We start from the raw sequence: 22,885 nt of genomic DNA on the forward strand, positions 1-22,885 counted from the left end.
TAATCATTAAGAAAATGCACAAGTGATCTACCCAGGGGTTTCTCAGTGGAAGTACAGACATCTGCCTTTCCATTGAGGTTTTATCCCAATATATTCCACCTAACAGAAAGATTGGTGGTTCGGGTCCACCCAGTGGCTCTGTAGAAGAAAGATGCGCTTCCATAAAGATTATAGCATAGAAAACTCTGTGGGGCAGTTCTACTCTGTCACATTAGATTGCTGGGCCAAAATCTACTCAGTGACACCTAGCAATGACAACAGGATTGGTAATCCCCAGTGTGGGAATTCCAGTAATGTGACTCCACTTTTATTAATGGGCAGAAATGTATAGGAGGCCATTCTAAAGCAATTAAAAGAAAAGTAGGAATGAGTTAGTTAGTAATACAAATATTTCCTTGCTTCCTTTTCAAAGGTCATGCAACAAAATAAGCACTCAACAAATATTTAAACTCTTTTTTAAAATAATTTTCCTTGTTCATCATCTGATTTCTTAAGTATTTGGTTATATTTAATATACTCTAACTTTGATTTTAATGATTAGGGTTTACCAGTCCTTTTTCTGGCAACTATTGGAAGTTTTATCCAGTGAAGTCTTTATTTGACGACAGACTATCATCCAATTTCCCAGCAATATGCATTCACAAATAGGTAGTTGTAAATCGGGCCCCATAGTAAGGTGTATATTACAAAAATGTGTTAACCATGGACAGATGATTATAAAGTTGCAGCTATTACCGTTTATTGCTTTGATGTAGTACAAGGGGAGAAGAAATGTGTGATTTTTCTTTTTAACCATTTTAATTAACTTTTAATTGATTTCTAGGAAGATAAATGGTTTCATTACAGCATCACATACTGAGCTCCTTGGCTGGATATTAAACAGAGATGCAAACTTCTTAAGAGCACTGCTGATAATAAGAGATTTTATGTTTGCTTATTTTGTCTTACGTCTAAATGCTCATCTGCAATAGTAAATAAATGAAACTACCTTGCTCAACCAGCCCATGTTGCTTAACTTACATGAACTTATTTACGTTCCTCAATTAATTAGGAGATATAAAAAAAAAAAAGGGAAGGAAATAGCCCCACATTTTACAAACATTCATGTTCCTATTCCTCTATTAGATGTGTGTTTAAGTCACCTTAAATTTTTTAGAGTAGTTTCCTGAAGGATATTACAGTTTTTTATTCCATAAGCATCAAATATACTTCCTATCTTGGTAATCAGACATACAACGAATTACTTGATTGGTGTGTGTGTGTGTCTATGTGTGTGTGTGTGTGTGTACTTGACTTTGAATATATTATATTTTATACCAATTTAAACAAAATTATGAAACTCTATTGATGAGGCTGCCCCATATAACATTTACCTTTAGTCCACCTGTTAAATATCTGTTTGGATATTTTCTCTCGGGCAAATCAACCTAAGATAAAATATAGATTGCTATGTATTTGTAAAATTCAAAATATGAGGAGATATGAGACATATTCCCATCTGAAAATGTTTTGAGGAAGGACATAAATATAAAAACAATACAAGGAAGAATTTGTAAATTGTAAAATTCTGACTACTAAATGATCTCTGAATGCTGGAGTTTCCTGAGTTTATCTAGAAGAGGTACAGTTGGAGTTTGGATTTGAAGGTTGTAAAGAATCATCACGGCAAAGGACATATGTTGAGTTTTAGAGAAATGTAGACTGATTTGACTTGAGCAGGATGTTTATACAGGAGAGAGAATAGTAAGAGGGTACAGAAAATGCAGGTTGGAATTAATTATGTACAGGAGTTTGAAATTTCTATGCTTTGGTTGACGTGTTGCAAGAAGGTTATATTTCTATTACACAGGATTCCTAAATCTGCTCCAGATGATCTCCCCCTTAGAGAGCTTCAGTTCACTATGCTCATTAAAATATTAACGACACTTGAGAATTTCTAAAGTAGTGAAATCTTTTTAGTTTCCTTTAACCCCAATTTCCAAAATTTATTTGAACAGAGACCTCCCTTTTTCTCCCAAACCCCTTACTTTATTATTTTACAAAACATATGCACATCATAAAGTACATTAATATTCCATAACATGTAACATGCGGAAAACACACACCTATGGTTAGTTTATCAAAGCCATGACCAGAAACCGATTATTAATTCCCTTTCCATAGCCTCTCTATCAAGTTAAGTCATTAAAAAAAAAAAAAAAATCCCTGCTGAAAACACATTTTTTTCTGATTATCTTTTCTCTACTGTTCATTATTTTCCTGTATACCCTTCTAAGAACCCAACATTGTTTGGGAGTAGGCACAATGGATTCTATGAACCTGAGGTAGTCATTTTTAAGTGATGTGTCATGGGGAAAAGAAAGTAGAAATTGAAAACATTTTGTGAAAAATCATCATGGTAAAGGAGGGTTCGATCTTAGCATTGCTCAATGAATGACAGCAGTATTTAATAAACTGCATGTCTCTCAAAGAGGTTCCTGGGTAACACAAACAGTTTCTGTTTAGCTGCTAACCTAGAGTTTGGTAGTTCGAACTCACCCAGAGGCTCCGTGGAAGAAGGACTTGGCAATCTGTTTCTGTAAAGGCAACAGTCAAGAAAATCCCATGGAGCACTTCTACTCCGTAACACATGTAGTCACCATGAGTCAGACTCAGCTTGAGGACAATGGGTTTATTTGTTTTTATGCCTCTCCAAATATTAATAAGTATTCCACTAAACAACAATAAAAAAGGACTTATGATCAATTTGGTTTGGAGACCATGGTATGGATATCACCGGGAGTTGAGGATATCAATAGCTAGCATCCTGTATTTTTCCCAATTTCCAAAACCAATTCAGAGATAGACACAAGATTCTGGCAAATGGGCAAAAGTGATATTGAAAGGAAAGAAGCTTAGTATGAGAGCCAGATGGGATTGATAATGCTGCACCCCAGAACTGAACTCACATAGACACTCTCAGGCAGAACTGGAATTGTAGATCTCACCCAAGAGCTTATATAGCTAAATATAGCTAACAAACAAGACATCTTCATTAACAGTCTGATCCTAAATAGAAAGTGTGTTTTCCCAGTCCTTTCTACTAAATTCACCACTTATGATTGAGTAAGAGAGAATAAAAAAGCCTATTGTCATGCTGTAATAGAGGTCCCTCCTCTTGGTAAGATGAAGCATGGGAGAGGAGATTCCCATTGAACAATCACAATTAAAGAGGAGTTTTTAATGCTGAACCTCTCTGTGGTGATGTACACTGTGAAGTTCCAAAGGGAAATATTATTAATGAAGCAGTTTAGGAATTGTCAACATGATGCAAATGCTATATTTTACTTCTGTTCTGAAACTGAAGTTTATTTTTGTGGCCCAACCTCTTGATAGAGCAAGTTTCCTAACAATCTTCTAGCCCAGCGGTTTGCAAAACATGTTATAATTACATGCGAGGTCTTTTCCAAGGTATCTGTTACCAGTGTAGGAACTACATTTACATTGTCCAGCATATGAAAGCTGGACAATGAATAAGGAAGACTGAAGAAGAGTTGATGCCTTTGAATTATGGTGTTGGATCTGTCTTGGTAGAAGTACAGTCAGAATGTTCCGTAGAAGGGAGGTTGGGAAGACTTTGTCTCACATACTTTGGACGTGTTATCAGGAGGGACAGTCCCTGGAGAAGGACATCATGTTTGGTAGAGAGTCATCCAAAAAGAAGACCCTCAACGACATGGATTGACACGGTGGCTGCGATAATGGGCTCAAGAATGACGATTGTGAGGACGGCACAGGACTGGGCAGTGTTTCATTCTGTTGTACGTAGTGTTGCTATGAGTTGGAACCAACTCAATGACACCTAACAACCTAACAATATTAGTAATTAGGTTTTATCTGCAATAATGCCCATTCATTTAAATTTTGATTTTTTTTTTTTTTTAGTGGAACAGAAAAATGACATTGCAACTAGATTACAAATAGCTATACCCCATCTTATTCGTGTTATAATTCACAATGTGTTTACCTATGTGTCTTAGGCTGGGCTTCTAAGAAGGAAAACCAGTTAAGCATATAAATATAGACAGAGAAAGATTTATATCAAGGAAACGGCTCACGTGATTGTAGAGGCTGGACCGTCCCAAGTTTGTGGATCAGAATAGAGGCTTCTTTCGATTCACGTAGCCACAGGGGCTGTTGAACCCAAGATTGGCAGGCTATGAAGATTGAAGAATCCCAAGATTGGCAGGCTATGAAGATTGAAGAATCCCAAGATTGGCAGGCAAGACTGCAAGGCTTCTCCTGATTCACGTAGCTGCAGGGGCTGGTGAACCCAAGATCAGCAGGTAAGCTGCTACCTCAAATCCCAGGAACCAGAGGTCAGACGAACAGGAGGCAGCCACAGAATCCAGAGCAAGCAAAAAGCCAGAACATCTGCTTATATTCAGATACAGGCCACACCCCAAACTCTCCTTCAACTGATTAGCTACTCACAGCAGATTCCGTCATGGGAGTGATTACATATAAACAGATAATCATGGCCTAGCCAAGTTGACACACAGTCTTAACCATTACACTATGGAAGTGTGTCATGTATGTGAATTTTGTTTATGAAATGTGTAATGATAGAAAAAGAGGTTCAAAATTGCTATTCTAGTTCACATCTTTTATTTTATACTTGAGAAAACTGAGACCTAGAGAGTAAGTGACATACCAAAGTTCAAGATATGTATATATATATATACCAAAAACACAGAAATTAATCAGCACTTTTATAATGCAGCACTCTTTTTATGTATTTCACAAAATATTAAAAATACGAAGATATTACTTTTTATCATACCCTTGTATAGGTAATAACAAAATTCCAATATGTAATTTTTAAAAATAGCATTTTTAGCACAGACTTGGAATTAGTAGTCATATTGAGGGATTATATTATTATCAGAACCCCAAAAGCAATTTTAATAATTCCACATTGATTTTTTTTGAGATTCTTAATCAAAATCAGAAATAGAGGATGTTAAAATAACAAATACAAACTCACATAAAACCAGATAATGAGGTTAAAAAAAAAAGTTGCCGTTGAGTCGATTCCATCACATAGCGACCCTATAAGACAGAGGTCAGCAGTTTGAATCTGCCAGGCGCTCCTTGGAAATTCTATGGGGCAGTTCTACTCTGTCCTATAAGGTCGCTATGAGTCAGAATCGACTCGAAGGCAATGGGGTGGGTTAAGACAGAGTAGAACTGCCCTGTAGGGTTTCCAAGGAGTGGCTGGAGGATTCAAACAGCCAAACTTTTGGTTATCAGGTGAGTTCTTAACCACTGCACCATCAGGGCTCTGATAATAGGGACAGGACAAGTAAAATAAATTTGAATGAGAATTCTGTAGCTATGTACTATTGTCTATATTTTTTCACTAATCAGGGAAGCAGACTGAATTCATTCATTAACCTATGTTAATGTGTATATTTATGTATATAAAAATATTTAATGTGTACCTTCTATATACCAGACACTACTCTAAAAAAAAAAAAGCACTAAAAATTCAGTAACAAACAAACCCAGACCTTACTCTTATGGTAAGTGAGACAGGCATTAAACAAATAATCACATTATTAAAATATAATTACAAATTGTAAAATAAGTTATGAATGACAGTTATATGGGGCTATTGACTTGTAACAGGAGGGTCTAATTTGCATTTCAAGTGTCAGGCAGTGAGACTTAATAAACTGACTTGAAAAATGGGTGGGTGTTAGCCTGGAGAATAATAGTAGAAGCCCTTCAGGCAGAGGCTTGTGGAAAGGTTTGCAGGCAGGAGAGGTTTGAGAAGAATGTAATGTAGGGCTTTGTTGGCTAAACTAAGAGATCTGAATATTGCCTAAGGCTGTAGGAGATCTTTGAAGAATCTTAACCAGAGAAATGATGCCGTTAATTTATATTTTATAAAATATCTCTAAGGAAAAATAACTGAAGGAGAATTGTTGGGGAATAATTTAGTAATCAAAGCCACAGTTGATGGTGACTTGAACCAAGATGGTAGCAGAGGCAATGGAGAGAAGTAAAGATTGAGATATTTTATACAGATGAAAGCAACATGATAGGATACATAGAATGGGGGTTTTTCTAGAAATGTCATGGTATCTTGGGCCTTATACCTAATATACCACTAGATTGCACAACCTAGAGCTGAGCCTCAGGTATGAAACCAAAAACCAAACTCATTGCCTTTGAGTTGATTCTGACTCATAATGATCCTATAATGATCATATAGGACAGAGCAGAACTGCCCCGTAGAGTTTCCAAGGAGCAGCTGGTGAATTCGAACAGCAGACCTTTTGGTTAGTAGCTGAACTTCAAACCAAACCAAACCCAGTGCTGTCAAGTCGATTCCGACTCATAGCGACCCTATAGGACAGAGTAGAACTGCCTCATAAAGTTTCTGAGGAGCACTTGGCAGATTTGAACTGCTGACCTCTTGGTTAACAGCCGTAGCACTTAACCACTACACCACCAGGGTTTCCCAACTTCCAAGCTGAACTTAACCACTGCGTATTTCTCAAATGACTGAATGAATAAATACTTGAGAAGATAAAGGAGGAGACCTCAAGGATGTCTTCTTTATTTCTTGAATAGTATCTTATGTTGATGAAAAAGGCTTTTACTGAAATAGGACGAGTGGAGGTAAAAAATACTTGCACAGAGAAGTAACCAAGAGTTCTATTAAGGGCATAGACCATTTTAAGCTTCTGGCACTGTGGTAAGCAGAATAATGGTCTCCAAAGGTGCCCACATCCTACTCTCTGAAATCTGTAAATATATTACCTTACGTGGCAAAAGGGACTTTGCAGATACAATTAAGCTTAAGGACCTTGAGATGGGAAGATTATCCTGGATTTCTCAGGTGGACCATTTAAAAGTAGAAGAGGAAGGCAGAAGAGTGTGAGTCAGAGATGAGATGGAAAAAGGAGAGATTCGAAGTCTGTGAGGAGATGACCCCGCATTGTTACCTTTGAAGATGAAGTAAATTTGCCAAAAGCCATTGAATGTGGGTGGTTACTAGAAGCTGAGAACAGCCATCACTTGACAACCAGCAAGGAAATGGGGGTCCCAATCCCACCACCACAATAACTGAAGGCTATCGATAACCCCGATGATCAAAAAAAAAAAAAAAAAAAAGAGAGAGAGAACTCCCCTTAAAGCCTCCACAAAGGAATCCAGGATTTTAGCCTGGAGAGACTCATGTGGAACTTCTGACCTACTAAAGATAATACATTTGTGTTGTTTAAGCAGTTGAATTTAAGGTAATTTGTTATGACAGAAATAGAAACTAACATATGTATGAGGCATCCTAATGGAGATATCAATGAAGCAGTTGGACATACATGTGTATAACACTACATACTACATACACTGCAGTTGAGCCATTCTGGAAATGGGGAACCCAAGGGCAAGAAGGGGAGAGTGTTGACACATCACAAGGTTGGCAAGGAATGTCATAAAATAATATGTGTATTAATTGTTTAATGAGAAGCTGATTTGCTGTGTAAACCTTCATCTAAAGCACAATTTAAAAAAATTGAACCGTTCTATTATAATAAACCTTCAATTATATGGATGAGTTAAAAAAAATTAATAACTTGAGGAAGAATTATTTGTATTACCGATTGCATAAGATATTTTTGTGATCCTAAGATATTTCGCAAATGGAAAAAGTGGCTAAAATTTTCAAGGATGTTATGCAAAAAGAAGTATTTATATTGTATCATTGCATTATATTTTTCTATTTACTTGATCACTGATTACAGACAAAAATTGAAGTTTGCAGAGTATCACGAATTAAATCGTGCCCCCCAAAAGATATGTTGAAGTTCTAACCTTTAGTAGCTATGAATATGACCTTGTTTGGAAATAGGGCCTTTGAAGACGTTATCAGTTAACACAAAGTAGTAGTGTGGGTCCTTATCCCATCTGAGTGGTGTCCTTATAAAAGAGAAGAGGCACAGAGAGACAGAGAAAGAACTCATTCTGACACTACAGCTTCAAGCCAAGAAATGCCTGGAGCTACCAGAAGCTAGAAAAGAGACAAGGTGCAGTCCTCCTTCAAAGCCTCAGAAGGAATCAAACCAGCCAACACCCTCATCTTCAACCCACAGCCTCCAGAACTGTGAGACAATAAATGTCTGTGTTTTAAAGCCACCCACTTTGTGGTATTTTGTTATGGCAGTCCTAGGACAGTAAGTAAGGCACAGGTTTTGTGTTTTGGGTGGTAGGGGATGTGGGGGCAGTGTTGTTAGTTTGTTTCCACTCAGATGAATAGCTTGACTAATTTGTTGATAATTTGTGAGGCAGATTCTATATAAAATTTAAAAGTAGAATATGTCTATACAAACTCAACTCCTTTACAGTACTTTGCCTCTTGCAGCATTTCTGCAATTCTTCCGTCTTTTCTCAGATTTAAACCCCAAGAGGTATTAACCTCCCAGGGTCATTTGCATTCTAATGAATAAAAGGAACAAATTCTGCTGGAATGTCTGGAATTAAGACCTATAGAAGGAGCATTGTTATAAACATATTTTTCACATCTTAGACTTTAGCATTTCAAACAAGACACAAGCATTCAGCCACCCCACCTATCACAGTTTGCCAATGATTGTGAAGCTGCATATGTGGCTACGTGTATAAATATATACTTTGTTAAAACAGACCACGTAGCCCTTCAGGCTTTGTGGACATTAAGTGGTTATTGTGTCCCTGGCTTATAATGAAGCAAAGTGTTTTGTTTTTCCTCCTTTCCTTGGTGTTATTTTGGGACATAATTATATAACATTTCACAGCTTCTAAGATAGATTCCAGTTTCTTTGAAAAACAGTAACAGAGTTATTCAACATGAAATGCACAGTATTTGATTATAATTTATATCATAGTTAATTGTTTTAGGGAAGAATAATTATCACAAAATTCAAGGAGAAGAAAATTTACTCAATATTCACTTGCTTTTATTTGATGCAAAGTGATTTTATGACCGGATTTTCAGTGAATGGAAGTTTATGGAGTACCAACAATCCTGTTATTATTTGGAGATTTGTATTTTAATATTAAAGAAGAGACCATCTATAGTACTTCACATTTGCTCTGTATGTATTAGTTTCCTCAGGCTGCATTCATGCATTCATAAAGCACCACAAATTGGGTAACTCATACCAAAAAAAAAAAAAAAAACCCATTGCCACCGTCGAGTCGATTCAACTCATAGAATTTATTCTCTCACAGTTCTGGAGACAAGGAGTCAGAAATCAGAATGTCAGCTGTGTTGATCCCTTTTGAGGGCTCTGAGGGAAAATCTGTCCCATGCCTCGCTCCTAACTTCTGGTGACTGTAGCGATTCTTGGAGTTCCTTGGCTTGTAGGTCACTTCAGGCTATGGCTTTGACTTCACCTGAGCATCATCCCTTCGTGTGTGTCTGTCTGTATCTTTTCTTCTTTCTTGCAAGGATACCGCTCAGACTGGATTAGGAGCCACCTTACTCTAGTATGATCTCATGGTAATGAATGAGATCTTCAAAGACCCTATTTCCAAACAAGGTCACATTCAGAGGTACCGGAAGTTAGGGCTTCAACTATCATTTTGAAAGATACAGTTCAATTCATAACACTGTACATATACTTCAGTTATGCGTTTTGAAGGAGATATAGTTAAATCTTACTTCCATTCAATCTATAATTCATTAATTCCACAATTTATTTTATTTTATTTTTTTTATATGTGAGGCATTGCACTGAGAACGGGAGCACTGAGGTAGTTAACTATTTCTTGTATAACCCTGAGAAATACAATTAAATTCAATAAACTAGAGTTTCCTCATTTGTAAAATGAGACAATGTTTTTTACCTGTAAGAACATCATGAAGATTCAACAAGGTAACATATTTTGAACCTAGCATAAAGTATACAAACAGGAAACAACTATGGAATCTTGTCACTCAATGAAATGGTGTGAAATTAATTAAGAACTAAATGTATGTTTTTCTTATGTTAAAATTCAAAATCTATTAAAGAAAAGATAATACAGGAAAAAATTCAGTATTTTTGTATTGTAAGTTGTTTTCTCTGTCATAACATAGTATTGTCATTACTATATTTTCATTTGAATAAACAATATTAATTAAACAGTATATCTATTTTCATTTTTCAGACTTTACATTACATTGTCATTATCTTTTCAATTTTCTCCGTAAAGAAAAATATGTATATATTTGATTAGCGGTATGCCATAAACCATTAACTATCCCCCTCTGGCGAGACAGTATTTACCAGCGGCATAATGAAACTTATTATGTGAATTTCTTTGTTTTTCATTTTATTTAGGCAACAGACCCAGATGCTGGAATAAATGGCCAAGTGCACTATAGTTTGGGTAACTTCAATAATCTTTTTCGCATCACATCTAATGGAAGCATTTACACAGCAGTGAAACTTAACAGAGAAGTCAGGGACTACTATGAACTTGTTGTTGTGGCAACCGATGGAGCGGTACACCCTCGTCATTCAACCCTTACACTGGCTATCAAGGTTTTGGATATTGACGATAACAGTCCAGTGTTCACCAATTCAACTTACACTGTCGTTGTTGAAGAGAATCTGCCAGCTGGGACCACCTTCCTTAAAATAGAGGTGTGTGGAAGAAGTATTAATGTCAAATTCTGCATTACTGGATTTGTCATTATGATAAGGTTGCCAGATTTAGCAAATAAAAATACAAGATCCCCATTTAAATTTAAATTTTAGATAAACAATGGATAAATTTTATGTATAGTTATATATTGTATTTTATCTGGCAACCCTACTTTATGGGTATCCCAAAATTTAAGGGGAGCAAAGGTATACTTGTAAGAAATAAAATAACACATTCAGACAATACTATGGTCTATAAAGAAAAAGCCACTATCTCCCACCTCATGCATCCAAATAAAAAAAAAAAAATTTTTTTAAAATACTCGGTATTAAATTTTATGTATATTCTTTCATATTTATCTTTGTACTCAGACAAATGTTATATATATATACACATACATACATATATAGTATATATGTGTATACACATACATATGGATATGGCAGAAATTGAATATTATTATACCTGTTGTTCTCTTTTGTTTTATTTTCACTTTTAAAGTACAACAGCCATTCTTCCAGGGGTTTAAGTCTCCTTTTTTAACAGTATCTACCTATATATAAGGAGCCCTGGTGACACAGTGGTTGAAGTACTCGGCTGCTAACTGAAAGGTTGGCAATGGATTTTGTTTTGGGTTTGGCATCTATATATACTTCCTTTCTCAATTCTAAACTATCACATTAACAGGAACTCTGGACATTCTGATCTAGTAGGATAGATTGGCCCAGAATCTGCATTTTTAACAACCACCCTATTTGATTCTGACACAGGTGATCTATGAGGGATATTTTGGAAAAAAAAAAAAAATCTAGTCCTTCCTACATCGACAATCTACAACTTGAATGTTGGTAGCACAGTTTCAGGAGCGAGTATTTAAATCTTCCATAATTCCAAAGAGCAAAAATTTATTTAAGCAAAAAAGTATTGCCGTGGAGTCGATTCTGACTCATAGTGACCCTATGGAACAGAGTAGAACTGCACCATAGGGTTTCCAAAGCTGTAAACCTTTCTCCAAGCAGGCTGCCACTTCCTTCACCCACAGAGTAGCTGGTGGGTTCACCGACCTTCCAGTTAACAACCGGATGCTCTAACCATTGCACCACCAGGGCTCCTTATTTATTCCTTTACTGTGGTGTAAATCTTTTAATTAGTGATTTTTCAGGTAGAATAGATATAGAAATAAGACCAATAATGACAAAATCTCATGGGTCTCTTTTTCTCTCTCTTTCTTCCCACTAATTACTTAACTAAATTGCTTTATTCTAAAAGCATGTCTTTTGGTCATCGTTACTTTCATGCCGTCCTGGGCACTGACACTTGACTTACATCAATTCTGCATTACTCTATTTTGTTAACACCGTTGATATAATCTTCCTTTGCTTAATTCATTACAGGCCAAAGATGTTGACCTTGGAGCAAATGTGTCTTATCGAATAAGAAGTCCAGAAGTGAAGCACTTTTTTGCACTACATCCATTTACAGGAGAACTATCCCTTTTAAGGAGTTTGGACTATGAGGCATTTCCAGAACAAGAAGCAACTATCACTTTTCTGGTGGAGGCCTTTGATATTTATGGAACAATGCCACCTGGTATTGCAACTGTCACAGTGATAGTGAAGGTAAGGAATATACCTTCCTTTCTGGTTGTCAAAGGATTTCTGGTGGTACAGTGGTTAATGCGCTCAGCTGCTAACCGAAACGTTGCTGATTTGAACTCACCAGCTGCTCTGGGGGAGAAAGATATGGCAGTCTGCTTCCCTAAAGACTTACAGCTTTGGAAAACCTATGGGGCAGTTCTCGTCTGTCCTATAGGGTCCCTGAGCCAGAATTGACTCAAAGGCAGCAGGTTTGGTTTTTTGGTTTATTCTGGTTGCCTACTTTTGCTTTCTCTACATGTACTTTCTGTTTTTTATAAGGTACCTGTAAGAGATTTTGGCAACAATTCATAATACAACAATGGTACCAGCCAGACCTAAGGCATAAATTTTTGAATGTGAAGTAGCTTATAAAAATTGAGAAATAACTATATTATTTAACAATATAAGACAAATTTGAAAGAGACACTAAATAAGTGTTCAAAAACTGTAGCTACCTGATTCTGCAGTTAGCCATGGTGATTTCAAGTAATAATTGCTCTGGACTTTAGTCCAAATTACGCAGTAGCAGTAATAATAACTTAACCCAAATGTTAATTTAAAAAATTAAAAAAAAACTTTGAAAGAGGAAGAGCTGTAAGGCATAGAACAAATTAGCTTAGTTTTGTTTGGAAACCCAAGACTCTGAAATAAAATAAGCTTTGGAGTCAGATGAAATTGGGTTTAAGTTCTGGCGCAAGCATTTTGAGGATCTTTTTTTTTATTATTATTACCTCAGGGACTTTGTTAACATTTCCAGATCTGTTATCTCATTAATTCTAGCACCTTGTGCCAGATGAGTGCCAGAAGTAACATGGACGTCTCCAACCTGAGATTTCTGGTAATTTTTAAAGCATACCTTAGGCGTAAATTAAAGAAGGCCTGAGAAAGCCATGTAAATTCATCAGTTCTCAATTATTAGGGTATATAAGGATCACCTGGGTTGCACACTAAGCTTTCAGATACTGTCTGTCTTAGGCTGGGTTCTCTAGAGCAACAAAGCCAATGAAGAGTATATATAAATATATATACCAAATACTAATAATGAATTGCTGTCAAGTCAATTCTGACTCATAATGACCCTATAAACCCACTGCCCTATAGGACAAAGTAAAACTGTTCCATAGGGTTTCCAAGGAGCCATTGGTAGATTCAAACTGCTGACCTTTTGGTTAGCTGCCAAGCTCTTAACCACGGTGCCACCAGGGATCCATAAACGTATATAGAGAGATTTATTTCAAGGAAATGGCTCATTAAATTGTGACAGCTGGGAAGTCCCAAAGCCATGAATCAGGTGGCAAGCTGGAGGCTTCTCCTGACTCATGTAGTAGCAGGGGCTGATGAACTCAAAATCTTCAGGTCACCTGACAGGCTGCTAGCTCACGGGGTTGTGGGAGGTGGCAAATTCAAAATCTTCAGGTCAGGCAACAGGCTGCTGACTCACATTCGAAGAACAGAGGTGAGAGGATGGCAAGGCAAATGCAGAATTGAATGCAAGATTAAGAATGAACAGGCTTTGCCAGAACATACCATATTTATGGGATGCAGGCCACACCCCAAGGAAAACTCCTCTTTTAACTAATTGGCTGCTCATATCAGCTCGCAAAATGGAGAATAATTTACGTAATATTTACCAAACTACTGAAATCATGGCCTAGCCAAGTTGACGTATAACCTTAAGCATCACACATACCTACGTTCCTTCCTCAGTGGACCACCTTTCCCAGGGGGAGTATCATGGCAGCATTTTAGAACAGCACACAGATGATTCTGATACCGATATCTGAGTATCGCACTTTGAGAAAGGCACTTCAGTTTCAAGTATACTTGTATAAACTCCTGGAGTTATTTTACTAACTAGTTATAGTACTAAAAATGACTTTAAATGTCCTCTGTTTCTTGGGTGATATAAAAGTGCTTTTATACTCATGGTACACTGAAGTAAAATGTTTTATCTGATTTTAGGGAAGAAAATACAAATTTAAAACCACATTCTTAAAGTATTTTTCTGTCCTTGACTAGAGTCTGAATGGTTAAAAAGTCAGAGCTAGTCAGAAAGAAACTGAGAGAGAGAGAAGGAAAAATGAGGAAAGGGCAAGGAGATAATCTATATGGTAGATGAAGCACTTTACGAAGGGGCTTACAGAAAGTTTCAGTAAGTCCATGAACAAAGTAGAAGAATGGGAGTAATTAATTCACTGAAACAATTTCACTATTAATACAGTTATTTTGATTCACATTTTATTTATAGATGTCACTATGTTCTACAAATATATATATATATATATATGATTATGGCTCAGATTTTCCCAGGAAAGGGTTGAGACCACGTTCCTAACAAAAAAAAGGCAAGAAAACCTATGAATTTAGGTAAAAGAAATGGTGCAATATGTATAAGTTTTGAATGTCTGGTTCTAGGTTCATACAGTTGACTTGGAATACCATATTTGTCAACTACACATTGGTCTACTACACAGTGGAATTATTTGTATGTTTTGCAGTCATTTTGCATCACTAGAAGTGTATAATAGCTGAGTGGGATTATGGTTACTTGGCCCACCAGCTTTATTAACTTACTTGATTCTGGATATTGTGCAGAAAAAAAAGGTACCTATGTTCATTTAAACTTTGTTGCTATGACATTTTCAAGTTGTTATTTGTTCCCGTGAGTTCCTTTTAATTTATTATTTTGAGATGCCTAGAGTTAGAGTCTAATGGTGTGTTTGAGATGAGTTATTTAGCTGAATTAACCTACAATAAATTATTAAGGATTTCACATCATTGGGTGCTTGTTGGCTACCTAAAAACTTTTGAAAGGTGCATTACGTTCCTGCCTAGAATAAAAGAAAGCTCTGGAACAATTCCAATTCTTGAAGGGTGCTTTCAGTAGAGGGTTATATGTGTACAGGATAATAAATATGCAAGTTCATAGGCAACCTTTCCTACAATGCTCATTTTTATTTAGCACTACAGATGTGTAATTGATGAAATAAGAAATAATCACATTTCTTGGATTTTTGTTTGCTTGTTTAATTGATGAATAACCAGATTTTTGCAGTTAATTTTTCTTGGCAATAAAATATTGATATGAAAACATGTAAACTTGTTATAGAGTTCACCAATATATAGTTAGCGTAACAGTATTTATCATGTAGATCAATGTTCCTGACCATACAATCTTTGGGTCTTTCTTTTAGATATTCTTGTAATCAGGGTGGTAGTATACATGGGAATTATTCTACTGCCTTCTCTTTACACCTGGCCTAGACCTATCTGCTGGCAAATTCATGCTGTCATTTCTTTCCTAAACTCTACCTTGAAAAGGGAAGCATATGTCCCTTCCACTCCCAGATGCCCTAAAGTTGCCTAGATTCCTTCTTTCTCAAGTGTCCACAATAACTAACTTCTTCCATTTTGTGTCTATTTTAAGAAATGAATCTATTTCAGTGGGTAGGAAATATATCTTTTTCAGGTAGTTAAAATGCTTTCGCTCATCAGTATTTTGCTCAGCCCTTAAATTCCTTTAGGAAGAGGAATTTGAACTATCAAAATCCCTTCTTGGGGAATCAGGTTTTTTTTTTTTTTTTTCTGTACAATCTTATTCCTAAACCACGATTTCCAGGAGAAGGATTAAGGAACAGCACAAAATTGTGGAGGGCCTGGGGAATATCAATTTGTATTTTAAAGTATTATTTTACCACACTATTGTGGTATGACATTAAGAAACTTATTTACAAAATCATTCAGGGCACATGAAAATATTGGTTATGAAAATGTCATAATAGGTAAATAGATGAAAGAGACGAAGGTGAGATGGTGATCTAGATGAACGAATTATAGCAAAATGGCTTCTGAACCAGATGAAAAATTTAGGCCATCTTACCATGGTCTACCTTGGTTTGGTGAAATTGAACAACTGAAATACTAAAATAGAAAAAATGATCCATTTATTAACTGTTTGGCGAAAGAAGGGAAGAAAACACTGTCATTGACCCTCCTCCAGCTTTTCTCCTAAGATCTAAAGATCGATACACAGTCTTATTACCTAGTACTGCTGTAATGGGATCTACTCAGCGGCAACAAGTTTTGGCTGTAACAGAAATTCCACAGGTGGGTGGTTTTAGAGAATAGAAATGTGCGTTTTTACAGTTCAGGAAGCTAGAAGTCTGAATTCAGGGTGTGGCTTTAAGGGAGGTCCTTTCTTTCCTATTTCTACTTCTAGTACTACCAGTAATTCTTGGCATTCCTAGGCTTATAGGTGCATCTGTCTCTAGCATTTGTCTCCCTCTTCTCTCTCTGTGTGTAACCCTGTGTCTGTTCTGGTCTTTTTAAAACCAAGAAGTGATTAGGTTTAGCATGCCCCCTACAGTGTATGGACTCATTAACATATCAAAAGAAACCCCCCTATGCCTAAACAGGGTCATATTTACAGGTAAAAGGGTTAGGATTTCAACACATATTCTGGGAGCAACACAATTTATAACAAGGGTAAAGCCTTATTTCCCAGGAAAAATGTGGTTGATAATGGTTAGTTATGAACCCACAGACTTTGATTTGGACTCTTCTGGACTCAGTTTGGTTTCATTTACTTGGTTTATATTGATGGAAGAAGTCATTGGAGTCAAGCTGAGTCAAAACGCACCATCTAAATAAGCAAGGTATACACAAAATAAGTTGCATTCTCCATCCTAGGCTTGAGTCTCTTAAATGATTCTCCATGTCCCCTGTCTTGTTGCCTCAGTTGCTTTATCTTATTTAAGGAGTTAACCATTCCATTGGTCAGGATTTGCTGACCCATGCAAAGTTATATCTGATTTATTTTACATTTAAAATAAAACTTAACCAATATTTAATTTTAGACATAGCCAATGCACTTTTTCTTCTTTTCCAAGGTGACACGGGCATAATAAATTTTGCAGGAAATCCCCTCACATATATGCTGTTTTCTTTTCTCCTGATCACTCAGGGTGTGATGATCACTAACAGAACTTTAAAACCCTATTGTATGCTACCGGGACACATAAAAATATCATAATTGTTTGTTTTGAAGGAAAGAATAAAGTGCAATCTCCATAAATGTAGATCTTTCCCAAGCTTGCAAATTTTCTGCCATTGGTCTGTTTACTTGCAGTACTCACAAGCTGTTTTGCTGATACCATAATTACATGGTGTTTGATAATAGATATTTGTGCCCAAAACAGTCACTGCACGGAAAGCATCTTGAAGGTCTCTCTGAACATCAGCAGAAACCTAATTTCTTTTATAAAAAAGAAGGAAAGAAAAAAAAAAATCAAGATCAATTGTTTAAATCTAGTCCATCAAATTTATTTAAAATTAGAGTGGAAATGAAAAAAAAATCGAAGTAATGTTCGGAAGAAAAAATATTCTCACACTAGAAACAAAACAGTTTATCACAGATACCTGCAAAGAGCTTTCTGAATGTCAAGTTTCAAGGAACCAGAACAAAAACAGTAGAGCTCCATCAATATTTGTGATATTGAGAGCCATTGTGTACACTTTGTGGCAAAGCATAACTTCTTTAACCTCTGTATTAGGAATACTACCCTCAAGAATTCAGAATAGCTCCAAAACTCAGAAAAAAAAAAAAAAAATAGTGATAACAGACACCTAAGCAAGAAGCTTTTGGTGCAGGTTTTAAGGGGAAAAAAAAAGTTGAGAGAAGTTGAAGATTTTTGTTTAAGAGTGCCCTGTGCAAAACAGAAGATATTTGCTTGGGTGGAGATACAGCCTTATTTGACTCTATGTCAAATAAGGGCAAGAAATCAGAAGAGATAGGAAGACAAGTGAGGAAACCAAGAGGAGGAAAGCCAGCAGAAGACAGATAATACGAGAAACAGCAATCAGGACAGCACATAGAGGATGCCTGGTAGTTGAAAATAGAACTGGTAACAGGCAGAGGAAAAATAGATGTGCAATCTGCTAAGGAAGAGGGTTATTAACTCACTAAGCCTTAAGGGATTTCGGAGAGCAGAGCAGCCAAACAGTTCAACTTGTTGGGAACTGCTTATGTTATGTTACAGTACTACAGAATAACTGAAGCCATCCCACCCCTGGCTTACACCATCTGTGTCTCCTCACAGTACATCCATGAGTGTAAAAAGGGCCAGCACTGTGCCTACTCAGCATATTTTCATTATTTTTAAGAGAAGATCTGACTATAACTGGTTAGCTCTCTTCTATCAGGAAAAAAAGTCTCTTATCAAGAACGGTTTCTTTCTTTCTTTTTTTTTTTTTTTCTTCTTTTTACCTGTGATGCCACAAAATCAAAATTTTTATCATTGATTTCTCTTTACTTTTTGTGGAACGTCAACTTGTCATTAATTTGTAAACTCAACAGCACATGGGCATTGAAAGATTGCTTGAATCTGTTCTGTGGCCTGACTAAATAAAAATGATTTCTGTGATTATTTTAGATACTGATGTAGAAAATAAATGAAACTCATATTTTCTTGCTGTTAACTAACTGTACTTTCAGATGCCATTTTATTTGTGTGATACATGGAAATGTAGACAAAATTTACTAGTACAATAATGTTTGTCTTTAAGAAGAACATGGTAGTGTTATAGTTGAGAACCACGGTAACATTCAGAATAGTCTTTTGAAATATAAATACCAATTTTTATTCACACTAACAGAAATTATGACCGTGGTAAGCAAACTATTATGTATCTTAATGATAAAATTTTAAGGAGCGAACTAAAGAGGAAACATTTCTTTTTGCCAATACTACCCTCTAGTGGAAGAATAGGCAACAGAAAAAGGTATGCTTTTGGAGAGTAGAGCTCGTTCTTAATTTGCTGCAGAATAGAGCATTTATACAGAAGCAGATTTATGTACGTTTTTCTTCAGACGTCCCTGGAGTACAAATATAATGAACTATTGATTTTTTATTGATTACGCTCATGGGCATTGCATTTCAATAAACTTTGTCATCTGAAATAATGTATTGTGGAAGAGCTATGTGCAACTTGTTTAACATCTTAACCACAATAAGATTGTAACCCCAAAATATGAACATGGAGCCATAAAAAGAAATACTGCGACACAAATGACATTGATTTATTCTTCTTCCTGTGAATGACAAACAAATAAGGGAGGAATAATCCAAATCTGTTAATGGTCTTCAGTTATTTACAGCCTTAGCTTGTTGACTAATCAATTTGTGAAGCCCTGTTATAAAACTGTCCACTGTGCACTCAGTTCAAGGGTGGATTTAGCAAATACTTCCCCAACAAAAAAAGGCCAGTTTACTCAGCACCATTAATGGCTGTTTTAATATAATTAAAAAAGTACATGTCATCTTTTTCTAAAGAATCATATTTTCCAAAAAGCACCTTGTAATATGAAGTTTTAAATTTTTCCCTGAAAACAAAACAAAAAGAAGGAAAAAAATCATGCAAGTATATCAATCTATGTGACTTTGGAAATTGATGTATGGAAAAAATTGCGATGTTGGGCTCCTTTTCTATCTTTCAGAAGTTTCAATTTAGGGGTAGAAGAGGATTTCCACCACTTTAGTTACAAGATTCACTCGCTAAATTAACTGTCACTCTTGAAAAGCGCAGGAGAAAGTCTGCAAACAAATGTTTTATGTATTTACCCCCCTGCCTGGAATCTTACAATCAATACCCAACACTGCCCTCATTATAGAGAAGCTGTGCTCCCTAACACTGTTCGTTTACTTGTTCAGATTCTAAAGTTTGTCATTTATAAAGGAAGTCTTCTTTTTTTCACAGAAAAGATTGTGAATACTGTATGTCAAAACAGAAGAAATACTTCTTTCATTTTCATTTTCGTGTATAGTTCAAGACCTCCTATTTCTTATTAGAGTCTTGGAGGTTTATTCATATTCACAACTGGGAAGTCAACTCTATTGTGAACAGAAAAACAAGCTCATTTGAGTGTAATGATAATTACCTGACCTCTTTGAAGAAGGGCTTACCACCCGTTAGTGTATTTCCAGTTTACATGGTACAAGGAAATTGTTGTATCAGAGCAAATAAAAAAGACTATGTAGAAGAACTTTTTGTTTTGGTTCTAATACCAAGTGAGAAAAAGGTGACCTGGAGAGAAGGAATAGATAATTAAGAAATTGAGCTAAGGGACAAACATGTTTGACCTAAAGTATCCAAAACACTGCAGGCTATGATTATTAGAAAACAGTACATTTTAAAAATATAAACCAGCATTGTTAATTAGCATCCTTTATTGAGTGGGGGGGGGGAGAAAAAAGCCTGATAGGCAATTCTCCATCAAAGGTAAAATGGTTCAGAAAAAAAAGTCTTTCTCTGACGGCACTTGGTTTATCATTTTGGCTATGTCACATAAGATTAGTATAGGCAAAGTCACTAACCTATCTGTGGGTTAGTGTCTTTATCTGTTAAATGGCAGTTAAGCGTCATGAAGGCAAGAATATCTTCTTGAGCCACCACAGTATCCCGATGCCTAGCACTGAGTCATAAAAATGAGAGGCGCTTGGTAAATATTTATTTAATGAGTTACACACACCAGTAACAATGCGCTTAAAGCGCCACATTGTTCAAATAAAATAAAATGATGCATATAAATTGCTTTGAAAAAAACTTTAATTAACATTGTTTTCTGTCTATAAAAAAAAAAAGCCCATTACCGTTGAGTTGATTCTGACTCATAGTGACAGCATAGAACAGAGAACTACCCCAAAAGGTTTCCAAGGCTGTAGCCTTTGTGGAAGCTGACTGCCACATCTTTCCCCTGTGGAGTGGCTGGTAGATTTGAACCACCAAATTTTCGGCTATCAGCTAAGTACTTAATCACTGCACGGCTAGGGCTCCTTCTTTCTTCTGTATCTCATTCTATGTATCATTACTATAGTATGCTGCAGTAAAAACATCCTTTTCTATTTTTAAAAAGATGTCAAAGGCTATTTCACAGTTTGAATTTGAAATGTTCCAATCATGGCATTATGCTAAGTATATAAAATAATTTACAGTCTTAAACAGAAACAAGTAGGAGCTAAAAAAAAAAAAAGACACAAAAACATTATTTTCTACACCTGTCTCGTAGAATGACACTTTTTTGAGAAATTTGTTCCTTGTTTTCAAAGTCTAAAACTTTAAATCATGCTGTTAGAAGTATCTTAGAGAAAGTTTCTGTCATAAGCATCACTTCAGTCTCTGGAAGGTATATTTTCTTGGTTGACAGACTGCTTACTAAAATGCAATGGCCCTCAGTTGATATAACACACATTAATATTGTATAGGAACTCTGGTAATTTCCTCTGGGGTGCCAGTCTGAAGTGAGAGTAATGGAATTGAGAGGATGGAAGGCTGACAGTGGCAAATGGATTGTGTGATATAAAGAGGAGTGGATCTAGTAACTGTGTCTCTAAGCCAGTTTCAACTGATGAACTAAACTCATAATTGTGTTTTACAGGATATGAACGATTATCCCCCTGTGTTTAATAAACGAATCTACAAAGGAATGGTGGCACCAGATGCAGTCAAGGGTACACCTATCACAACCGTTTATGCTGAAGATGCAGACCCTCCAGTAAGTAGAAGACATTGATTAATACTCTGAGCTTCAGTGATGAAATCTTTAGCACTCACAAATGACCCAGTTCCCCAGACAACAAAAGTGGCTCACATCCGTTTCACTCTGTTCACTCTTATTCATGCACTCTCATCTACTTCATCTGTAGATAGATATAGGACATATTTCAGGTGATTATTATTGAACTTAGACTATTACAGCCATGCTTTTGTTTTACTAGGATTCAAAATTTACTGTTTACCAATGTATCTGGCACTAACGATCACCATGAGTTAGAATCGACTTGACTGCAACTAATATCAACAAATGATAAATAAATGTGGAAAGATCTGTCTACATTTGCAATCACTATCATTCCGATTCTTTATTTAGGGTATTTTTTTTTTAAGCTTAGTTTTGTCTGGATAGGTTATACTTATGTATTTCCAATTTTATTATTAATACATGGCTATTTTGTTAGCAAACTAAATCAGTACATGGCATTTAATACTTGTATTAAATTTAATACTTATAAGAAATTTAATATTTGTATTAAATTTCTCTATTTTGGTAAACTAAAATCTTAAATATTGCTTTATAATATATTTAATAGACTTTTTATTATACATAATTTTGCCTCTTTAGATATACCTCAAATTACCTTTCAAGGCAGATAGTTTTTAATAAAAACATTGCGGGAACAAAAGTGATGTGAATTTTCTGCAGTGACATTATCTTCATGTATTAAAAATGTCTACGAGTAATAGTATCTATGCAAAATTGCTTTCTATAAATAACTTGAGTATTTTATAAATATTAATTCTTTATTCTCATAAGTGCTGAATGGTGGCGATTTAAATTTATACTTTGAGTGAGCTCACACTATGAATCAGTGGCTGATAGATTCTAGGGAATTATAAATAAAAGTAAAAAAATGGACCATTTTGGAAAAGTGAGAAAAAAAATTCTGAATCTTATTAAGTGATTTAGAAGTTCTGTTTTCTATTGCTAATATGAATAGTATTTCTGCAATACTATTTATTTAATAAAAGGTGAA

General features: G+C 35.7%; 1 protein-coding gene across 1 annotated transcript in view; it reads left to right on the forward strand.

Moving 5' to 3' along the window:
• The window catches only part of PCDH15 (protocadherin related 15), a 999,309-nt gene that overhangs the window by 748,433 nt on the left and 227,991 nt on the right, over nucleotides 1–22,885 (forward strand). The window contains exons 20-22 of the mRNA XM_049855421.1: nucleotides 10,353–10,658; nucleotides 12,054–12,278; nucleotides 21,730–21,846. Coding sequence (XP_049711378.1) covers nucleotides 10,353–10,658; nucleotides 12,054–12,278; nucleotides 21,730–21,846 — 648 coding nt within the window. The remainder of the gene's footprint in view (nucleotides 1–10,352; nucleotides 10,659–12,053; nucleotides 12,279–21,729; nucleotides 21,847–22,885) is intronic.

This window comes from Elephas maximus, chromosome 16, assembly GCF_024166365.1.
Source record: "Elephas maximus indicus isolate mEleMax1 chromosome 16, mEleMax1 primary haplotype, whole genome shotgun sequence".
NCBI classification, from domain to species: domain Eukaryota; kingdom Metazoa; phylum Chordata; class Mammalia; order Proboscidea; family Elephantidae; genus Elephas; species Elephas maximus.